At 45.1% G+C, this 20,850-nt stretch overlaps 1 protein-coding gene across 1 annotated transcript in view; it reads left to right on the forward strand.

The window, feature by feature from the left end:
• The window catches only part of LOC707623 (uncharacterized), a 48,560-nt gene that overhangs the window by 5,769 nt on the left and 21,941 nt on the right, over positions 1–20,850 (forward strand). Inside the window, exons 6-23 of the mRNA XM_078004378.1 lie at positions 720–790; positions 1,253–1,277; positions 1,924–1,994; positions 2,462–2,486; positions 3,130–3,200; positions 3,666–3,690; positions 5,872–5,942; positions 6,396–6,420; positions 8,426–8,496; positions 8,935–8,965; positions 10,598–10,665; positions 11,128–11,152; positions 14,195–14,265; positions 14,730–14,754; positions 15,702–15,772; positions 16,209–16,239; positions 17,868–17,929; positions 18,391–18,415. Of these exons, the coding sequence (XP_077860504.1) occupies positions 720–790; positions 1,253–1,277; positions 1,924–1,994; positions 2,462–2,486; positions 3,130–3,200; positions 3,666–3,690; positions 5,872–5,942; positions 6,396–6,420; positions 8,426–8,496; positions 8,935–8,965; positions 10,598–10,665; positions 11,128–11,152; positions 14,195–14,265; positions 14,730–14,754; positions 15,702–15,772; positions 16,209–16,239; positions 17,868–17,929; positions 18,391–18,415 (864 nt within the window). The remainder of the gene's footprint in view (positions 1–719; positions 791–1,252; positions 1,278–1,923; positions 1,995–2,461; positions 2,487–3,129; positions 3,201–3,665; positions 3,691–5,871; positions 5,943–6,395; positions 6,421–8,425; positions 8,497–8,934; positions 8,966–10,597; positions 10,666–11,127; positions 11,153–14,194; positions 14,266–14,729; positions 14,755–15,701; positions 15,773–16,208; positions 16,240–17,867; positions 17,930–18,390; positions 18,416–20,850) is intronic.

The following is a 20,850-nucleotide window of genomic DNA, read 5'->3' on the forward strand; positions in this document are numbered from 1 at the left end:
GCTGGTCACCGGGAGGGCAGGGACTGTGTCCTCCTCATTCTTTCTCAGCCCAGAGCTCAGCCCTGGGCAGTCCATGTTGGGCCCCGTGATGTTCTGATGCCTGCATTCCTATTCTGAGATCTAGCACAAGTGTGCAAAGGCTTTCTGCTCATTTTCTATAGTCTGTGGGATCCCACACTTACCCAGGTGCCTGGGTGGGTTGTAATCCAGGGTCAGGGGAGAAGAGCGTGGGCTCCTCAAACAGTGAGGTTTTCTCTTCTCTGCTCCTGCGGTTCTGCTCGTGTCTTCTCCTGAAGTGTGCACTGAATGATTACAATAATACATTTTGTATGTTTTACCACAACAATGTCTGAAGTGCAATAAAATGGATGGAAAGTGCAGGAGAAGCATATGTAGACCCAGGAAAGACAAATGACATTGTCACATTTCACCAGAAAAGTGGAAATTTCCCAGGCCTCAAAATGCATGGGAGAAGGAAGAGACACTGTCACAGCATCGGCAGTGCCTGTGTGTGCTGCCAAGGCTCTGTCTTCCATGGCTTTCATGATGGTCTCACTGACCTTTCTTCATCACCAAGGAGGATGCTCTGGCAGGAGGTCCGTTTTTGTAGTTAACCCCCCTTGTCTACATGGGCCAGCTCCGTGTTTTTAGCGTCCGAATCTGCCTGACGGATTCCTTCAGCGCATCCAGTGTGCTGACAACGGCTCTGTGTTTCCTAGAGAGCGACGAAGGCTTGTTGTGCGATCGTCTGCTCAAGGTACCATCTGAGAGGTCCCCTTACTCATTGAAGGTAAAGTGTTTTTGGTTTGTCTGAGGTGGGAATTTTATTTCTCTTCGTTTCTATATAAATTGAGATAAGAGATGGTGATCTTACCATGTACATTATAGATGACTTACAGAATGTCTTGGTGGGCAGCTGTAAAGTGAGTTTATTACCAGGAAGAATGAATTCAAGATGACATTTATAGATGACAGGTTCACTTAAAAACTCTATGGCGGTAAGCATTTTCCATAGTAGAAGTGCTTTCTTCTTGAAAATAATGGTGAACATGCAGTGAAAATAAACTTGAAAATCATGTACAAAAAACTTGTGCCTTTCCACATGTCCTCTAGGTTTAATTTGGGACCCTTCTGTTGACTATTTTCACTATTTCCATTGGGTTTTCTCATGTCAACAATGCAGAAAAGACCTGTGCACACAGGACACAGTGTGGTCTGACTCTCATCATGTTTTTCTTTTCTCTAATTGCAGAAAAGAGTACACTTTGAGGAAGAAGGTATGTGTTGTAGGTTTACTTTTTTTTATTTTTATTTTGCTTGAAATTCTGGGATGCATATGTAGAATGTGCAGGTTTCTTACATAGGGGTAAATATGTCATGGTGGTTTGCTGCACCTATCAACCCCTCATCTAGGTTTTTAGCCCTGCATGCATTACGTATTTATTCTACTGATCTCCCTCGTCTCACCCCTCATTCCCCAGTGGTTAGTTTTTTGCTAAGGAAATATCTTAGTTTTTCAGAAAGGTGGCACTTTTTAACCTGTGTTTGGTGGAGAATTTCTCTGGAGCTTCCTAAGAGAAATGAGATTTTAGGCAGTTTGGTATAAAAAACAGTAAGACGTTGGTACAGATTTGTGACCATCTTCCGGTAGTCTCTGCAGGAAGTGGTGTCCCTTACATGAAAGGGTGGTGTGCATCAGGTTTGGGAGGTATGGAGGAGAGAGTCTACGGGCAGTGATTGTGAGTGTCTTTGAGAGTTTTTGTGGATGTCCAAAGCACCACACAAGGATTCATGGTTTAAAAAAAAAATGTAGTGCATCACCCCCCTTGTCTACATGTGCCAGCCCCGTGTTTTTAGCACCCTAGTCTGCATGACGGATTCCTTCAGTGCACCCAACGTGCTGACGATTACTCTGTTTCCTAGAGCGTGACAAAGGCTTGTTGTGTGAACGTCCGCCCGAGATACCATCTGAGAGGTTATTAGACTCTGTTGAGGTAAACTCTTTGTTGTTTGTCTGAGGTGGGAATTTTATTTCTCTTGGTTTCTATATAAATTGAGGTAAGAGATGGTGATCTTACCATGTACATTATAGATGACTTACAGAATGTCTTGGTGGACATTTGTAAAGTGAGAGTTTATTACCAGCAAGAATGAATTCAAGATGATATTTATAGATGACAGGTTCACTTAAAAACTCTTCGGCAGTAAGCATTTTCCACAGGGGAAGTGCTTTCTTCTTGAAAATAGTGGTGAACATGCAATAAGAATAAACTTGAAAATCATTCACAAAAAAAACTTGTGCCTTTCCACATGTCCTCTAGGCTTTATTTTGGGGGCCTCGTGTTGACTATTTTCACTATTTCCATTGGGTTTTCTAATGTCAACAATGCAGAAAAGACCTGTGCACACAGGACAAAGTGTGGTCTGACTCTCATCATGTTTTTCTTTTCCCTGATTGCAGAAAAGAGTACACTTTGAGGAAGAAGGTATGTGTTGTAGGTTTACTTTTTTTTATTTTTATTTTGCTTGAAATTCTGGGATGCATATGTAGAATGTGCAGGTTTCTTACATAGGGGTAAATGTGTCATGGTGGTTTGCTGCACCTATCAACCCCTCATCTAGGTTTTTAGCCCTGCATGCATTAGGTATTTATTCTACTGATCTCCCTCGTCTCACCCCTCATACCCCAGTGGTTAGTTTTTTGCTAAGGAAATATCTTAGTTTTTCAGAAAGGTGGCACTTTTTAACCTGTGTTTGGTGGAGAATTTCTCTGGGGCTTCCTAAGAGAAATGAGGTTTTAGGCAGTTTGGTATAAAAAGCAGAAAGGCTTTGGTACAGATTTGTGACCATCTGCCTGTAGTCTCTGCAGGAAGTGGTGTCCTTACATGAAAGGGTGGTGTGCATCAGGTTTGGGAGGTATGGAGGAGAGAGTCTACGGGCAGTGATTGTGAGTGTCTTTGAGAGTTTTTGTGCATGTCCAAAGCACCACACAAAGATGAATGGTTTAAAAAAAATGTAGTGCATCACCCCCCTTGTCTACATGTGCCAGCCCCGTGTTTTTAGCACCCTAGTCTGCCTGACAGTTTCCTTCAGTGCACCCAACGTGCTGACGATTACTCTGTTTCCTAGAGCGCGACAAAGGCTTGTTGTTTGAGCGTCTGCTCAAGATACCACCTGAGAGGTTCTTAGACTCTGTTGAGGTAAACTCTTTGTTGTTTGTCCGAGGTGGGAATTTTATTTGTCTTCGTTTCTATATAAATTGAGATAAGAGACGGTAATCTTACCATGTACATTATAGATGACTTACAGAGTGTCTTGGTGGGCATCTGTAAAGTGAGAGTTTATTACCAGCAAGAATGAATTCAAGATAACATTTATAGATGACAGGTTCACTTAAAAACTCTTTGACAGTAAGCATTTTCCATAGAGAAATGCTTTCTTCTTGAAAATAATGGTGAACATGCAATGAAGATAAACTTGAAAATCATTCACAAAAAAAACTTGTGCCTTTCCACATGTCCTCTAGGCTTATTTTGAGACCCTCGTGTTGACTATTTTCACTATTTCCATTGGGTTTTCTAATGTCAACAATGCAGAAAAGACCTTTGCACACAGGACAAAGTGTGGTCTGACTCTCATCATGTTTTTCTTTTCCCTGATTGCAGAAAAGAGTACACTTTGAGGATGAAGGTATGTGTTATGGGTTTACTTTATTAATTGTTTTTATTTTGCTTGAAATTCTGGGATGCATGTGTAGAACGTGTAGGTTTGTTACATAGGTATAAATATGTCACAGTGGTTTGCTGCACCTATCAAGCCCTCATCTAGGTTTTTAGCCCCGCAGGCATTAGGTATTTATTCTAATGCTCTCCCTCGTCTTTCCCCTCATGCCCCAGGGATTAGTTTTTTGCTAAGGAAATATCTTAGTTTTTCAGAAAGGTGGCACTTTTTACCCTGCGTTTGGTGGAGAATTTCTCTGGAGCTTCCTAAGAGAAATGAGGTTTTAGGCAATTTGGTATAAAAAACAGTAAGACGTTGTGACAGAATTGTGACCATCTTCCTGTAGTCTCTGCAGGAAGTGGTGTCCCTTACATGAAAGGGTGGTGTGCATCAGGTTTGGGAGGTATGGAGGAGAGAGTCGACGGGCAGTGATTGTGTCTTTCGGAGTTTTTGTGCATGTTCAAAGCACCACACAAGGATTATATGTTTTTTTTTTTTTAAAAAAAAAAAAAAAAAAAAAGAGTAGTCCATCACCCTGAACACTTTACATAAATCAACCCATTGATTCTCCACCACAGCTGTCTGAAGTTTAATATCCTCAGTCCTAAGTTACTGGTTATGCAGAGATGAATTTCTCAAAGTCTTGGCTTTCTCAGTAGAGGAGGGAAATGTGAAATCAGGAGTGGTTGGCAGGTTGATTCTATGGACTTCTGTCCTGCATCGATCTCACAGCCATTGTATAACTCATCAGCCTGGCAGTGACTTTGGGCACCTAGGTATGCATGTGGAAGTACAATACATACGGAAATTCTATGCACTGTCTATGATCGTAGAATGGTCTTAATGGTCGCATAACCCAGGATTAGAATGGGTATGTTTTACAGTGGATTTGGGTGTGGTCAGAAATGTGAAACATACATGGAGAGGTCACAGGCTTTTGCTTCAGTGGTCGGTTTATTCCTCAGCTCCTGTTTAAAAGCAGAGAATAGGCAGGGTGTGGTGTCTCATGCCTGTAATCCCAATACATTGGGAGGCCGAGGCAGGTGAATCACTTGAGGTCAGGAGTTTGAGACCAGCCTGGCTAACACTGTCTCTACTAAAAACACAAAAATTAACTGGGTGTGGTAGCAGGTGCCAGTAATCCCAGCTACCCAGGAGGCTGAGGCAGGAGAATCACTTGAACATGGGAGAGGGAGGTTGCAGTGAGCCTAGATCCTGCCACTGCACCCTAGCCTGGGCAACAGAGTGAGATTTCATCTAAAAAAAAAAAAAAAAAGGCAGACAACAATCAGGGACATATTCTCCTATGTTTAATAACATGATTGCCACAAGTGTACATGTGCCCTAATTCAGCCCACACATCCAATACACAGTGCAGAATAAGAACTCAAGGAAGAACTGGGGTGTTCTTCTGGTGTCCATCCCCTCGGTGGGACTTCCTGCACAGCTAGTTTGGAGAGTGTTAGCGTTAGCCCCCCACCTACTGCCCCCCGTGATGGGCTGTCCTAGTGCTGGAGTCAGTGTGAGCATGAGCAGCAGCTGACTCCAGGGACACCTACGTTGTGTTGAAAAGAAAGAGTGGAAGGATGAATAAGCTAAGTGCAGGTCCTCTTCAAATGGTAGGATAATTGAATATTTTCAAATCTTGGTTTAATTCTCTTTGAATCAAAGGTTCAGTGAAGTCATAGTATTTTTTGGCTAGAGTTAAGTTTTTTTGAAGAAAGGTTGCTTTTATGCAGTACGAAATATTTTAGGAGGGATGATGGACAGCAGCAGCACATGTGGATCCTGAGCAGGAAATGACCTCAGAAGGGATCACAAAGGGAGGGCAAGTACGCTCAGGTCAGATTAGGAAGGAGGAACCTGAGACGCTGTAGGGAAGCACAGCCTGCCCCGTATGGTGTGCCGTCTTTGAGACCAGCTGTGTGTCATTGATGAGCTTGCCTTAGCTAGAGGCCCAAGGCTCTGTTTCCCTTGCTTTCCTCATGGTCTCATTTGCCTGCCTTCACCATCAAGGAGGTTGGGCCTGCAACTCCATCTGGGGTAACCCACCTTCTTCACACATGCCAGCCTCACGTGCACACCACCCAATAAACCCGAGGGATTCCCTCAGTGGAATCCATATGGTGACACTTACCCTATGTCTCCTAGATCATCAAGAGAAGCTTGGAGCTGTATATCCACATAAGGCATCCACTGAGAGGGTCCTCACTGTTGTCAGTGTAAGTTGTCCTTTCTTTCCCTGAAAGGGGAATTTCATTTTCCTAGGTTTCTTTCAATTTCACTTGAATAAAGATAGGAAAATCTCACTACCATGTACATTATAGATGACTTAGATATTTTCTTGGTGGGCAAATGTAAAATGAGAATTCATTACCAGCTAAGAACTGATTCCAGATGGCATTCATAGATGACAGCTTCAGTTACAAACTATGTCAGCAGCATTTTCTTCAGGAGAAAACCCTTTTTGAAAATTATGAATTTAAAACTAAACTTTGAAATCTTGCGCAAAAAGGTGGTGCCTTTCTACAGGTGTTTCCTAGGCTTTATTTTTGTGGCTGTTGCCTCCACCTGAATTTCCCATTGGGTTTTCTAGTAGCACCAAGTTTAGAAAAGACTTGTGTACACAGGCAGCATGATCTTACCCTCATGGTGTTTTCTTTCTCTAAATGCAGGCAGAGCCATTCACAGAAACAAATGGTACGTATTCTTGGATCACCTTTTTGCTAAGGAAAAATCTTAGTGTTGAGAAAGGTGACACTTTCTTAGCTGCTTTTTCTGGAGAACCGCTCTCATTGGAGCTTCCTATTGGAAATGAAGTTTGGGAAGAAATTACTAACAGTGTACTGAAGAGGGGTGACCATCCTACATAGTCCCTGTTAGCTGCAGTGTCGTTTTTATGAAATCGAATGAGGTTCATCAAGGTGGGGGGCAGGTGTAAGGAGAGAGAGTCTGTGTATAGTGATTTTGAATGTCTTTGGGAGGATTTGTACATTTCTTCAGAAAGCATGCTTCCATGTGCACAGCCCACCACAAAGATGAGTGTTGTAAATAAAAATTCCATCACCATTGCACACCTTATGTCAGTCAGCCCATTTATCCTCCACCACAGCTGTAGCTGAAGGTCAGTTTAATATCCCCAGTACGCAGATGGAGATAGTGCAGAGATGAATTTGCCAAGCTCTTTATCTCTTCAGTGGAAAAGGTAGAGGTGAACTCAGGAGTGACTGGAAGGTTGATGCCATGGGCTACTACTCGGAAGTAATCACATGGTTCTGGTATAATTTGTCATTATGCCAGAGAGTTTTAACACCTAGGTGTACATATGGAAGTTGGATGGCTTTCAGAAATCCCAAACACTGTCTCTCATATAGGATTCTCGCAATGCTCACATAACTCAGCATAGGAATAAGTACATTTTATAGTGGACTTTGGTGTGGTCACAAATGGGAAATAGACATTGAGAGGTCAGGCTTTTGGCTGCAGTGCTGTGTTATTTTCTCATCTCCTGATCAAAAGCAGAAAATTGTCAGACATGTTATATTGTATTTAATGAGATCATCTTCATAAGCCTTACATACGCTGCAGTTCAGCACTCATACCCAAGACACAGCACCAAATAAGAACTGAAGGAAAAACTTGGGTGCTATCCTGGTACTCATCTTCTCTGCTGGAATCTTCTACAGAGCTGGGTTAGAGAGGGTCAGCGCCCCCACCTGCTGCCCCCCATGATGGGCTGTCCTAGTGCTAGAGCCAGTGTGAGCATGACCAGCAGTAGGCCCCATATCACACACACATTGTGTTCAAAGGAAGAGCAGAAGGACAAATATCACAGACCACGTACGAGTCATCTTTAAATGGTAGGATAATTGAGTATTTTCAAATCTTGGTTTAGTCTTCTTTAAAAGAAAAGGTTACTGAATACATAAAATATTTTGGATAGAATTAAGTCTCCTCTTTGAAGAAAGGTTGCTTTTTTTTTTCTAGTACAAAATGTTCTGATCGGTCATGGTAGCTCATGCCTGTAATCCCAGCACTTTGGGAGGCCGAGGAGGGCGGATCACCGGAGGTCGGGAGTTTGAGACCAGACTGACCAACATGGAGGAAACCCGTCTCTCCTAAAAATACAAAATTATCCGGGAGTGGGTGCGCATGCCTGTAATCCCAGCTATTCAGGAGGCTGAGGCAGCAGAATCACTTGAACCTAGGAGGCGGAGGTTGTGGTAGGCCGATATCACGCCATTGCACTCCAGCCTGGGCAACAAGAGTGAAACTCCATCTCAATAAAAAGGAAAAGAAAAGTTCTAGGAGGAACAAAAACATGGCAGCAGGACATGTGGATCCTGGGGAGAAAATGACCTCGAGGGGATAAAGAAGGGAGGACAATTTAGGTCAGGTCAGATTAAGAAGGAGGAGCCCTGAGGTGCTACAGGAAACACTGTGTCATGTGCCCTGTTTGAGATGGGTTATTTCATGTCGAAGAGGTTGCCTTAGCTAGATGACTAAGACTCTGTCTTCTTGGCCTTCCTGATGCCTTCCTTTACCATTTGTCTTCCCTCACCACCTGGAAGAGGAACCAGCAGCAGCTGAGTCTGTGCTGTGAACACACCTTTCCACACACGCCAGCCCCGTGTCCACAGCTCCAAGATCACCTGAGGGATTCAGTCAGTGGAGCTCATGTGCTTATAGTGACTCTGTTTCCTAGGTGACCTGGAAGACCTCGAGGAGGCTGTGCCCAGGCAGACATCCTCGGAGGAAGCCACAGGGGTTCACATGGTAAAGTCATCTTATTTCCTCTGAAATTGAAATTGTATTTCTCTCGGTTTCTATCTGTTTCAATTGAACTAAGATGTACACATCTTACCATGTACGCGATAGGTGACTGACAAGAATTTCTTGGTGGGCAAATGTCCGAGTTCATTATCCACTAAAAAATGGTTTCAGATGGCATCCACATTTACAAGCTGTGTGTCAGCAGGCATTTTCCTCAAGAGAAATGCCTTCTTCTTAAGAAGTATTTGGAATAATCAAATAAAAACAATTGAAAATCTTGCACAAAAATCTGTGCCTTTCCACGAATATCTTCTAGATATCAGGGCCATTGTCTCAACCACTATTTACCATCTGTTTTTTTAATATCAACAAGTGAAGAAAAGGCCCGTACACACAGGACACAGTCTGGTCTGACCCTCATAGTGTTTTGTTTTTCTCTAGATGCAGGTGGACCCAGCCACACTGGCGAACGGTACGTATTCTGGGATCACGTCTCTGTTTACGTTCAAAATCTTAGTGTTGCAAAGATGACACTGTTTTGCCTGCTTTTGCTCAAGAGCCAGTCTGGTTTGAGCTTTCTGCCAGAAATTAGATTTGGGAAGTTTGGTATAAAAACTACTAAGAGTCCAGTAAACAACTCTAACCATGCTACTGTCATCCTTGGAAGCAAAAGTGTCCTGTAAGGTGGGGTGGTACATCCGGGTTGGGAGGGATAGAGGAGAGAGTCTATATGGAATAATTGTGGATGTCTTTGGGAGTGTGTGTGCATTTCCCCAGAAAATATGCTCCCATGTTCAGAGCAAAACACAAGGATTAATGTTCAAGAAAATTTCCATCACCACTGCACAGTTCACAGAAATCAACCCATTCATCCTCCGCCCCAGCTGTACCTGAACTTAAGTTTACTATCCCCAGTCCTCAGATGGACATGGTGCAGAGACGAATTTCCCAAGCTCTTGGTCTTTTAAATGGAAGAGGCACATGTGAAGTCGGGAATGAGTGGAAGGTTAATGCCATGAGCCACTACACTGAATTTATCACAAAGCCCTAGTATAATTTTTTGCTAGGCCAAATTATTCCAGCACTTCTGTGTGCTCATGGGAGAACAAAAACCTATTCAGATCCCAAACACTATCATGACTGGATGGTGTCAGTGCTCAGCTCACCCAGGGTTGGTTTGAGCAGGTACATTGTACAGTGGGCTTCAGTGTGATCATTAATGTAAAACACACAGAGTCCACAGGCTTTTGATCTACAGCAGTGAGGTCATTCCTCAGCTCCTGTTCAAATGCAGACAATAATCAGTAGAATATTCTATTGTATTTAATGAGATAATCACCGCAAGTCTTAGAAATTCAGTGGAACCCAATCCCAAGACATAGCATCCAATAAAATCTCAAGGATCAACTTGGGTGTTAGCCTGGCACCCACTTTCCCTGCTGGAATCTCCTGCAGAGCTGGACTGGAGAGGGTCAATGCCCGCCCCACCCCCTTGCTTTTCCCCATGACAGACTGTCCCAATGCTACAGTCAGTGTGAGCATGAGGAGCAGTGCACTCCGTGGTGCACACACATCGTGTTGAAAAGGAAGAGTGGAAGGACAAATATCACATGCTAAGTAGAGGTCATCGTGAAATGGCAGGATAATTGAGTATTTTCAAATCTTGGTTTATTTGCCTTGTAACAGAAAGTAATGCAAACTTTGACTAGAATTATATCTCCGTTTACAAGAAAGGTTGCTTCTTACACACTTTAATATTCTAGAAGGGATGATATACAGAGCAGCAGCACATGTGGATTTCAGGAGGAAATGACTTTGGCAGGGATCCATAAGAGGGCAAGTTAGCTCAGGTGTGATTAGGAAGGAAGAGCCCTAAGAGGCTGCCAGGGAAACACAGCCTGCACTGCGTGGTGTGTCCTGTTTGAGACTGGCTATTTCATGTTGACGAGGTGGCCTGTAGGTAGAAACCCAAAGGCCCTGATTCCCTTTCTTCCCTGCATCTCTCCTGTGCCTGCTACCCTCCCCCAACACCCACCTTAAGCAATGTTACTGAATTGTTCATGAGCAACACCACCACGGTGCTGACGGTCACTCTGTATCCTAGCTCTGACTGATACACTACAGGAGCTGTCCAGTGACGAGGGAGAGGAGGAGGACCCAGAGGATGTGAAGGTCAGGCCACCTGGATTTCTCTGAGAAAAACTGTTGCTTTCTTAGCTTTATCTTATTTGGATTAAATTAAGGTATAAGAATCTGACCATGTATATCTTAGATTAGTGACAGAATGTCCTTGGGGAGAATTGTGAGAGTACGTCCCCACTGAGGCTTGATTGAAGACTGGGAGAAAATGACAGCACCAGCCACACATTGTGGGGCAGTGAGCCTTTGCCTTACCAGTTTTGTTCTCTCTTTGGAACAAAGTCAGTTACTTGCCAGCCATCATGGACTTGACAGGAAACACCCTCTGAGAAAAATTTGTGTCTTTAGTATGAGTCCATTTGCTCTGTTCTTTGGGGTTCCTTTGAACTCTGGTTTTCATCTTGATTTCTAATGTCACTAAGCAAAGAAAAGTCCTGTGCTCACAGGACACAGCATGGTCTGATGCTCATAGCAATTTATTTGCTGTCATTACAGAAATCGTCGGGAGTTCCACCGGAGGGTATGTATTGCGGAGCCCCTCTCATGCTGGTGAGTCACCCAGATGATGAGGAATGTGCCACTGCCTCGCTGGCTTTCCCGTAGACAGGCAGCTGGAGCTGAGCGTCCTCTCATGAATGAGGACCTAGGCTGTGATGGGAGAAATGATTTTTCTAGATAAGAAACAGTGGCCACATTCTGCAGCCCCTGGAAGCAACTGCGATCCCTGAAGGTGGGGTGGGATCCTGTGCACGGGGCCGGCTCATGTCTTTTGTGAATTCATGCGGTGCCACGGTCAGTGTGTCTGGGTGTGTGTGTTTGGGTTTCCGTACCACATATCCCCAGATTTACTAGTGTCCACATTCTCAACAGAGATTTCCGTCACCGTTGTGGTCCTATTACAGGCACATGAAAAAATCGGCTTGTAAGCTTCCAGTGTGTGCAGTTTATTTCATGCACAGGACACGTTAATTAACCTAAAGGAAATCCTGTCCACACCCAGGAAATTCTCACTGGGCACCCATAGAACAGAACTGTATCAGGATCTCTGCTCATTTTATTTTTTTCTTCAGAATTCCCTGCTATACTTTATTTTCTAATAAACCTCACCTCTTCACAGGCCTTTCTATTTCCTCTTGCCATTGGAGAGGTCATGACACCTCACTCTAGCCCTTTCCCTCCTTTACAAGCCTCTTCTACCAAAGCCCTCAGAAGTGACCCTCCACGACCCATCTTGAGCAGGGAGAGTGGGGGGCTCCTTCCTGTGCATTTACAGCCTGGTGCAGCCTCGTGCTACAGCCAGTTCTGCTGGGAAACTGAGAAGAGAGGAGGCTGCAGGTGGGGTTGGGGTGAAATCACCCCAATTTTCTCCATTGAGGCCTCATATTGACCATCAGATAATGTGGTTCAGAATAGATAATGCCAGGGTCATGTAGAGTTTCCGCCTTGTATCCCTCAGCCTAGTCATGGTTTCTGTGTCCTCGGCTCAGAAACAGCAACATGTAAAGAGAACCAAGGGGTTTGCCCTAGGGTCTGAGAGGCAGGATGAGCACTTGCCTTCCTAGCAGGATGGAGGGTGGCTCATGCATTACAGATGGGGAAAAACAAACTTGGCTGTGGTACCTCAGAGGCTCCATGATGTCCCCATTGAACCGACTGTTGACAAAGGTTGGTTGTTTCTGAAGGCTTTTGCAAAAAAAGACAAGTGAACGCAGTTGGTTTCAGTGAATAGGAATATAAACTGAGCCAAATTTAGTTTGAGTTTTTTCTTGGAGTATGCATTTGGTGGAAACTTATTGTGTATAAATCAAATTTGATTGCTCTTTAGGTGTCAATATTTATCCCACATTTTAAACCAATCAGGTTGGTGTGAATTTAAAAGGTCCCTCACTAACCTCAGAAACAATCTCCTCATAACCCAATTCCCGAGTCATCTTTAATCTGTAGAATATAGTTTTTTGTGGCTACTCAGGGGGCCTTCTGCTGACTGATTAAAGGTACAAATCAGTGTTACCCATGTTGAGGTTCTAAGAATTCACAGATAGCTGCCCAGTGGGCTCCATGAGAGAGAGAGCAGGTACAGCCTTGGCCTGGGCCTGCAGAGGAACATGATTTGGAGGAGCAGAAGGAAGGCATGAGGGCAGCAGAGCCATGGGGAAGCCGAGGTGCAGCATCAGCAGAGTCAGTTCCACATCATCACCTGGGTGTGGGCAGGACGTTCACGCCTCATCTGAAGGGGAGGAGTTGAGCTCTGACTTCATGGCTGGCCTGAACATTGCCCATCTTCCTAAAACCCTGGACAGAGGTGCTACTTTCTTGTTTCTTGTCTTCTCCATCTCCCTGTGTATTGATGGCAAAGGCACCATCAGAAATTAGTGAGAGACAGAGAATAGGAGTGAGTGCCTGAAATGTTCAACTTAGCCCAGAGAGAACATGATCAGCAGGGACGGACTGGAGGGTCAGGTCAGACACGGAGTAGTTGCCACGCTTGATCTCCCTGTGGCTGGAACAATCAGCTCCTGGGAGTCGCCGGACAGCTGGTCTTTGTGTAGCTGCTATTGGCCCAGAGTGGCCTGGCCCAGAGTTCCGTTTTACTGGAGGGAGCCTCAGCTCCCAGAGAGGGCAGCTGCCCAATGCTAGTGTCACAGGAGGTGAGGAGGGGACCCTGCTCTAAGGCAGCTGAGCTCAGCAAAGGGAGAGGGGCTGCTCTGGAGTTTAGGTGGTCCTCGCAGCTTTCCCGTGTGACCCATAGGAGATCAGTTTCTCTGTTTCTCTGAGACAGACTTGCAATCATCAGTCCCAAAGTCTGTAGTCTCCTACTCATAGGTGGAGGAATCCTAGCCATGGCTGGTCACCGGGAGGGCAGGGACTGTGTCCTCCTCATTCTTTCTACTCCCAGAGCTCAGCCCTGGGCAGTCCATGTTGGGCCCCGTGATGTTCTGATGCCTGCATTCCTGTTGTGAGATCTAGCACAAGCGTGCAAAGGCTTTCTGCTCATTTTCTATAGTCTGTGGGTTCCCACAGTTACCCAGGTGCCTGGGTGGGTTGTAATCCAGGGTCAGGGGAGAAGAGCGTGGGCTCCTCAAACAGTGAGGTTTTCTCTTCTCTGCTCCTGCGGTTCTGCTCGTGTCTTCTCCTGAAGTGTGCACTGAATGATTACAATAATACATTTTGTATGTTTTATGAAAACTATGTCGGAAGTTCAATAAAATGGATGGAAAGTGCAGGAGAAGCATATGTAGACCCAGGAAAGACAAATGACATTGTCACATTTCACCAGAAAAGTGGAAATTTCCCAGGCCTCAAAATGCATGGGAGAAGGAAGAGACACTGTCACAGCATCGGCAGTGCCTGTGTGTGCTGCCAAGGCTCTGTCTTCCATGGCTTTCGTGATGGTCTCACTGACCTTTCTTCATCACCAAGGAGGATGCTCTGGCAGGAGGTCCGTTTTTGTAGTTAACCCCCCTTGTCTACATGGGCCAGCTCCGTGTTTTTAGCGCCCGAATCTGCCTGACGGATTCCTTCAGCGCATCCAGTGTGCTGACAACGACTCTGTGTTTCCTAGAGAGCGACGAAGGCTTGTTGTGCGATCGTCTGCTCAAGGTACCATCTGAGAGCTTCCCTTACTCATTGAAGGTAAAGTGTTTTTGGTTTGTCTGAGGTGGGAATTTTATTTCTCTTCGTTTCTATATAAATTGAGATAAGAGACGGTGATCTTACCATGTACATTATAGATGACTTACAGAATGTCTTGGTGGGCAGCTGTAAAGTGAGTTTATTACCAGCAAGAATGAATTCAAGATGGCATTTATAGATGACAGGTTCACTTAAAAACTCTATGACGGTAAACATTTCCCATAGGAGAAGTGCTTTCTTCTTGAAAATAGTGATGAACATGCAGTGAAAATAAACTCAAAAATCATGCCCAAAAAAACTTGTGTCTTTCCACGTGTCCTCTAGGCTTTATTTTGGGGCCCTCGTGTTGACTATTTTCACTATTTCCATTGGGTTTTCTAACGTCAACAATGCAGAAAAGACCTGTGCACACAGGACACAGTGTGGTCTGACTCTCATCATGTTTTTCTTTCCTTTAATTGCAGAAAAGAGTACACTTTGAGGAAGAAGGTATGTGTTTTGGGGTTTTTTTTTATTGATTTTAATTTGCTTGAAATTCTGGGATGCATGTGTAGAACGTGCAGTTTTGTAACATAGGTATAAATGTGTCATCGTGGTTTGCTGCACCTATCAACCTGTCATCTAGGTTTTTAGCCCCGTGTGCATTAGGTCTTTACTAATGCTCTCCCTCATCTTGCCCCCCACACCCCAGGGATTAGTTTTTTGCTAAGGAAATATCTTAGTTTTTCAGAAAGGTGGCACTTTTTACCCTGCATTTGCTGGAGAATTTCTCTGGAGCTTCCTAACAGAAATGAGGTTTTAGGCAGTTTGGTATAAACAAACAGTCTGAGACCAGACTGATCAACATGGAGGAAACCCGTCTCTCCTAAAATTGCAAAATTATCCAGGAATGGGTGTGCATTCCTATAATCCCAGCTATTCAAGAGACTGAGGCAGCAGAATCACTTGAACCCAGGAGGCGGAGGTTGTGGTAGGCCGAGATCTCGCCATTGCACTCCAGCCTGGGCAACAAGAGTGAAACTCCATCGCAAAAAAAAGAAAAACAAAAAAGTTCTAGGAGGAACAAAAGCACAGCAGCAGTACATGTGGCTCCTGGGGAGGAAATGACCTCAAGGGGATAAAGAAGGGAGGACAAGTTAGGTCAGATTAAGAAGGAGGAGCCCTGAGTTGCTACAGGGAAACACTATGTGGTGTGCCCTGTTTGAGATGGATTATTTCATGTTGAAGAGGTTGCCTTAGCTGTCTTCTGTGGCCTTCCCGATGCCTTCCTTCTCCATTTGTCTTCCCTCACCACCATGGAGGAGGGACCGGCAGCAGCTGAGTCTGTGCTGTGAACACACCTTTCCACACATGCCAGCCCCAGGTCCACAGCTCCAAGATCACCTGAGGGATTCACTCAGTGGAGCTCATGTGCTTATAGTGACTCTGTTTCCTAGGTGACCTGGAAGACCTGGAGGAGGCTGTGCCCAGGCAGACATCCTCGGAGGAAGCCACAGGGGTTCACATGGTAAAGTCATCTTATTTCCTCTGAAATGGAAATTGAATTTCTCTCGGTTTCTCTCTGTTTCAATTGAACTAAGATGTACACATCTTACCATGTACACGATAGGTGACTGACAAGAATTTCTTGGTGGGCAAATATCAGAGTTCATTATCCACTAAAAAATGGTTTCAGATGGCATCCACATTTACAAGCTGTGTGTCAGCAGGCATTTTCCTCAAGAGAAATGCCTTTTTAAGAAGTATTTGGAATTGTCAAATAAAAACAATTGAAAATCTTGCACAAAAATCTCGTGCCTTTCCACGAATGTCTTCTAGATATCAGGGCCATTGTCTCAACCACTATTTACCATCTGTTTTTTTAATATCAACAAGTAAAGAAAAGGCCTGTGCACACAGGACACAGCCTGGTCTGACCCTCATAGTGTTTTGTTTTTCTCTAGATGCAGGTGGACCCAGCCACACTGGCGAACGGTACGTATTCTGGGATCACCTCTCTGTTTACGTTCAAAATCTTAGTGTTGCAAAGATGACACTGTTTTGCCTGCTTTTGCTCAAGAGCCACTCTGGTTTGAGCTTTCTGCCAGAAATTAGATTTGGAAAGTTTGGTTTAAAAAAATACTAGCAGTCCAGTAAACAACTGTAACCATGGTACTGTCATCCCTGGAAGCAGCAGTGTCATGTCAGGTGGGGTGGTTCATCAGGGTTGGGAGGGACAGAGGAGAGAGTGTGTATGGAATGATTGTGGATGTCTTTGGGAGTGTGTGTGCATTTCCCCAGAAAACATACTCCCATGTTCAAAGTACAACACAAGGATCAATGTTCAAGAAAATTTCCATCACCACTGCACAGTTTACATACATCAACCCATTCATCCTCCAGCACAGCTGTACCTGAACATAAAAGTTCACTATCCCCAGTCCTCAGATGAACATGGTGCAGAGACGAATTTCCCAAGCTCTTGGTCTTTTAAATGGAAGAAGCACATGTGAAGTCGGGAATGAGTAGAAGGTTAATGCCATGAGCCACTACACTGAATTTATCACAAAGCCCTAGTATAATTTCTTGCTAGGCCAAGTTATTCCAGCACTTGTGTGTGCATGTGGGAGAATGAAAACCTATTCAGATCCCAAACACTATCATGACTGGATGGTGTCAATGGTCAGCTCACCCAGCGTTGGTTTGAGCAGGTACATTGTACAGTGGGCTTCAGTGTGATCATTAATGTAAAACACACAGAGTCCACAGGCTTTTGATCTACAGCGGTGAGATCATCCCTCAGCTCCTGTTCAAATGCAGACAATAATCAGTGGGATATTCTATTGTATTTAATGAGATAATCACCGCAAGTCTTAGAAATTCAGAGGAACCCAATCCCAAGATATAGCATCCAATAAAATCTCAAGGATCAACCTGGGTGTTAGCCTGGCACCCACTTTCCCTGCTGGAATCTCCTGCAGAGCTGGGTTGGAGAGGGTCAGTGCCCGCTCCCCACCCCCCTCGCTGCTCCCCATGACAGGCTATCCCCATGCTGGAGTCAGTGTGAGCATGAGGAGCAGTGCACTCCGTGGTGCACACACATCATGTTGAAAAAGAAGAGTGGAAGGACAAATATCACATGCTAAGTAGGGGTCATCGTGAAATGGCAGGATAATTGAGTATTTTCAAATCTTGGTTTAATTGCCTTATAACAGAAAGTTAGTTAATGAAATCTTTTGGCTAGAATTAAATCTCTTTAATGAAAGCTTTCTTCTTATTCAGCACAAAATCTTCTAAAAGGGATAATATGCAGAGCAGCAACACATGTGGATTCTGAGGAGGAAATGACTTTGGCAGGGATCAATAAGAGGGCACATTAGCTCAGGTCAGATGAGGTGGGAGGAGCCCTAAGAGGCTGCCAGGGACGCACAGTTTGCAATGCCTGGTGTGCCCTGTTTAAAATTGGAGCTAGAAAGCCAAAGGTCCTGATTCCCTTTCTTCCCTGCCTCTCTCCTGTTCTGCTGTCCTCCTCCCACACCCACCTCAAGTAATGTCACTGAATTGTTCATGAGCAACACCACCACGGTGCTGACGGTCACTCTGTATCCTCCTAATTCTTCCAGAGCATCTACTACAGGAGCGGTCCAGTGACAAGGGAGAGGAGGAGGACCCAGAGGATGTGAAGGTCAGGCCACCCGCATTTCTCTGAGAAAAACTGTTGCTTTCTTAGCTTTATTTTATTTGGATTAAATTAAGATATGAGAATCTGACAATATATATCTTAGATTAGTTACACAATGTCCTTGGGGGGAATTGTGAGAGTCTGTCCCCAATGAAGCTTGATTTAAGACAGTGGGAGAAAATGACAGCATCAGTCACACATTGTGGGGCAGTGAGGCTTACCAATTTTGTTCTCTCTTTGGAACAAAATCACTTACTTGCCAGCCAACATGGACTTGAGTGGAAACATCCTCTGAGAAAAATTTGTGTCTTTGGTATGAGTCGATTTCTTCTGTTCTTCTTTTGGGTTCCTTTGAACACCGGTTTCCATCTTGTTTTCTAATGTCACTAAGTGAAGAAAAGTCCCATGCACACAGGACACAGCATGGTCTGATGCTCATAGCAATTTATTTTCTGTCATTACAGAAATCCTCGGGAGTTCCACAAAAGGGTACGTATTGCGGAGCCGCTCTCACACTGATGAGTCACCCAGATGATGAGGAATATGCCACTGCCTCGCTGGCCTTCCCATAGACAGGCAGCCTGAGTGGAGCTTCCTCTCATGAATGAGGACCTAGGCTGTGATGGGAGAAATGCTTGTTCCAGATGGAGCATGATGGTCACATTCTGTGGTCCCTGGGAGCAACTGCATTCTCTGAGGATAGGGTGAGGTTGTGCACATTCAGTTGCTGCGTGTCTTTTTGAATTCATGTGGTGTAACTCTTGAGTGTCCAAAATACATAATGTCAAGGTCATATAGAGGCTCAGCCTCTATCATGCAGCCTCCTCCTGGTTTCCGTGTTCTGTGCTCAGGAAACACAGCATCATGAAAAGGTAACCAAAGAGCTTGCCCTAGGCTGTGAGTGGCAGGGGGAGCACTTGCCTTCCTAGGAGGATGGAGGGTGACTCATGCATTACGAGGTGGGGAGAGACAAATGTGGCTGTGGGACAGCAGAGGCTCCAGGACGTCCCCATTGAACCCACCGTGGACAAAGCTTTTTGTTTGCTTCTGAAGGCCTTTGCAAAAAACAAGTCAAGGTGGTTGGCTTAAGGTCATATGAAAATAAAATTAACCCAGTTCTGGACTGAGTTTCTTTTGGGAGCCTGCCTTTGGTGGAAATACGTTGTATGTGGTTGAATTTGATTGCTCTGTAGGTGTCCATACTTAACCCACATTTTAAAACAATGAGGCTGGTGTGATTTTAAAATGTCCCTCGTTAACCTCAGAAACTATCTCCTCATAACCCAATTCCCCTGGTCATCTCTAATCTTTAGAATACAGTTTTTTTGTGTGTGGTATTCGGGGCCTTCTGCTATGTGTGATCAAAGGCACAAATCAGCGTTACCAACACTGAGGTTCTAAGAATTCCCAGACAGCTGCCCAGTGGGCTCTGTGAGAGAGAGCAGGTACAGCCTTGGCCTGGGCCTGAAAAGGAACAGGATTTGGAGGAGCAGAAGGAAGGCATGAGGGCAGCAGAGCCACGGGGGCAGCCGAGGTGCAACATCAGGAAGTCAGTTCATCACCTGGGCGTGGCCGGGATGTTCATATTCCAGCTGAGGGAGAATGGGTCGAGCTCCGACTTCATAGCCGGCGTTAGCACTGTCTGCCCGTCTTCCCGAGAGCCTGAAGAGAGAAGCTACTTTGTTGTTTCTTGTCTTCTCTATTTCCTGTATGTCGATGGCAGTGGCACCACCAGAAATGAGAGGCACAGAATAGGAGTTCCCGAAATAGCCAATGTGGCCCAGAGAGGACATGATCGGCAGGGATGGACTTCAGGGTTAGGCCGGACACAGAGTAGTTCCCAGGCCTGGTCTCTCTGGCTGGGACAGAGATCAGCTCTTACTTTTCACCTGCTTCTGGGCGTGGCCTGACAGCTGGTTCTCGTGTAGTTGCTGTTAGCCAAGTGTGATTTGGCCCAGAATCCTGCGTGACTGAAGGGAGTGTCAGCTTTCAGGCAGGATGGCTGCCCCACACTAGTTGCAGGGAAGGTGAGAAGGGACCCTGTTTCAGTGCAAGGTGAGCTCAGCAAAGGGAGCGGGGCTGCTCCTGAGTCCAGGTGGTCCTTGCACCTCTCGCGTGTGACCCATGAGACATCACTTCGCCTGTTTCTCTGAGATAGTCTTGGAAGTATTAGTCTCAAACTCTGTTTTGTTTTACTCGTGTGTTGATGAATCCTGGCTGGGGCTGGTCACTGGGAGGGCAAAGATTATGTCCCCCTCGTTCCTTCTCATCCCAAAGCTCAGCCCTAGGCAGCCCATCTTGGGCCCCAGTAATGTTCCAGTGCTTCCAACCCCTTTGCTGAGATCCAGCACCAGTGTGAAAAGGCTTCCTGCTCATCTTCTTCAATCTATTGTTTCTCATGGTAGTCTAGAAACCTGAGTGGGTTCTGATCCAAGGTCACAGGAGAATAGGGGGGCTTCTGAAGTCACTGAACTGTCCCCTCATCTCTACTCTGGCTGCCTTGGTTCAGCTTTTCTCCTGCAGAAGATGCTTTCTTTCTGTTTACAAGTCCTCCTCTGCTGGACCAGGCATTTTTATTCTTCTTGTGGCATCCCTGCACTTCACAGGGGACCTGGAGCTTGTTCCTGTGCCCCTGAAGTACCCATCCATGAATGATCAGATCAGAGCAAACCACTCTGCCAGGAATCAGCAGGGGGGAGAGTCACATCTCCCTCACCTTTGGGTTTAGACCTGTGCATTCCAGTGTGGTCCTCCGTGGCATATGTGCCCATTCATGTTTAAATAAATGAAAAATTCATAACCTCCTCACAAGAGCCATACTATAAGTTCCCAGTTGCCAAATGTCTACTCTTAAGAGAGCATCTCCATTCTCCCTGAATCACCTGGGAAGCAGCTGCTGTGAGTCTGGCCCAGATTCTGTTCAC

Source organism: Macaca mulatta, chromosome 6 (genome assembly GCF_049350105.2).
Source record: "Macaca mulatta isolate MMU2019108-1 chromosome 6, T2T-MMU8v2.0, whole genome shotgun sequence".
Taxonomy (NCBI): Eukaryota; Metazoa; Chordata; class Mammalia; order Primates; family Cercopithecidae; genus Macaca; species Macaca mulatta.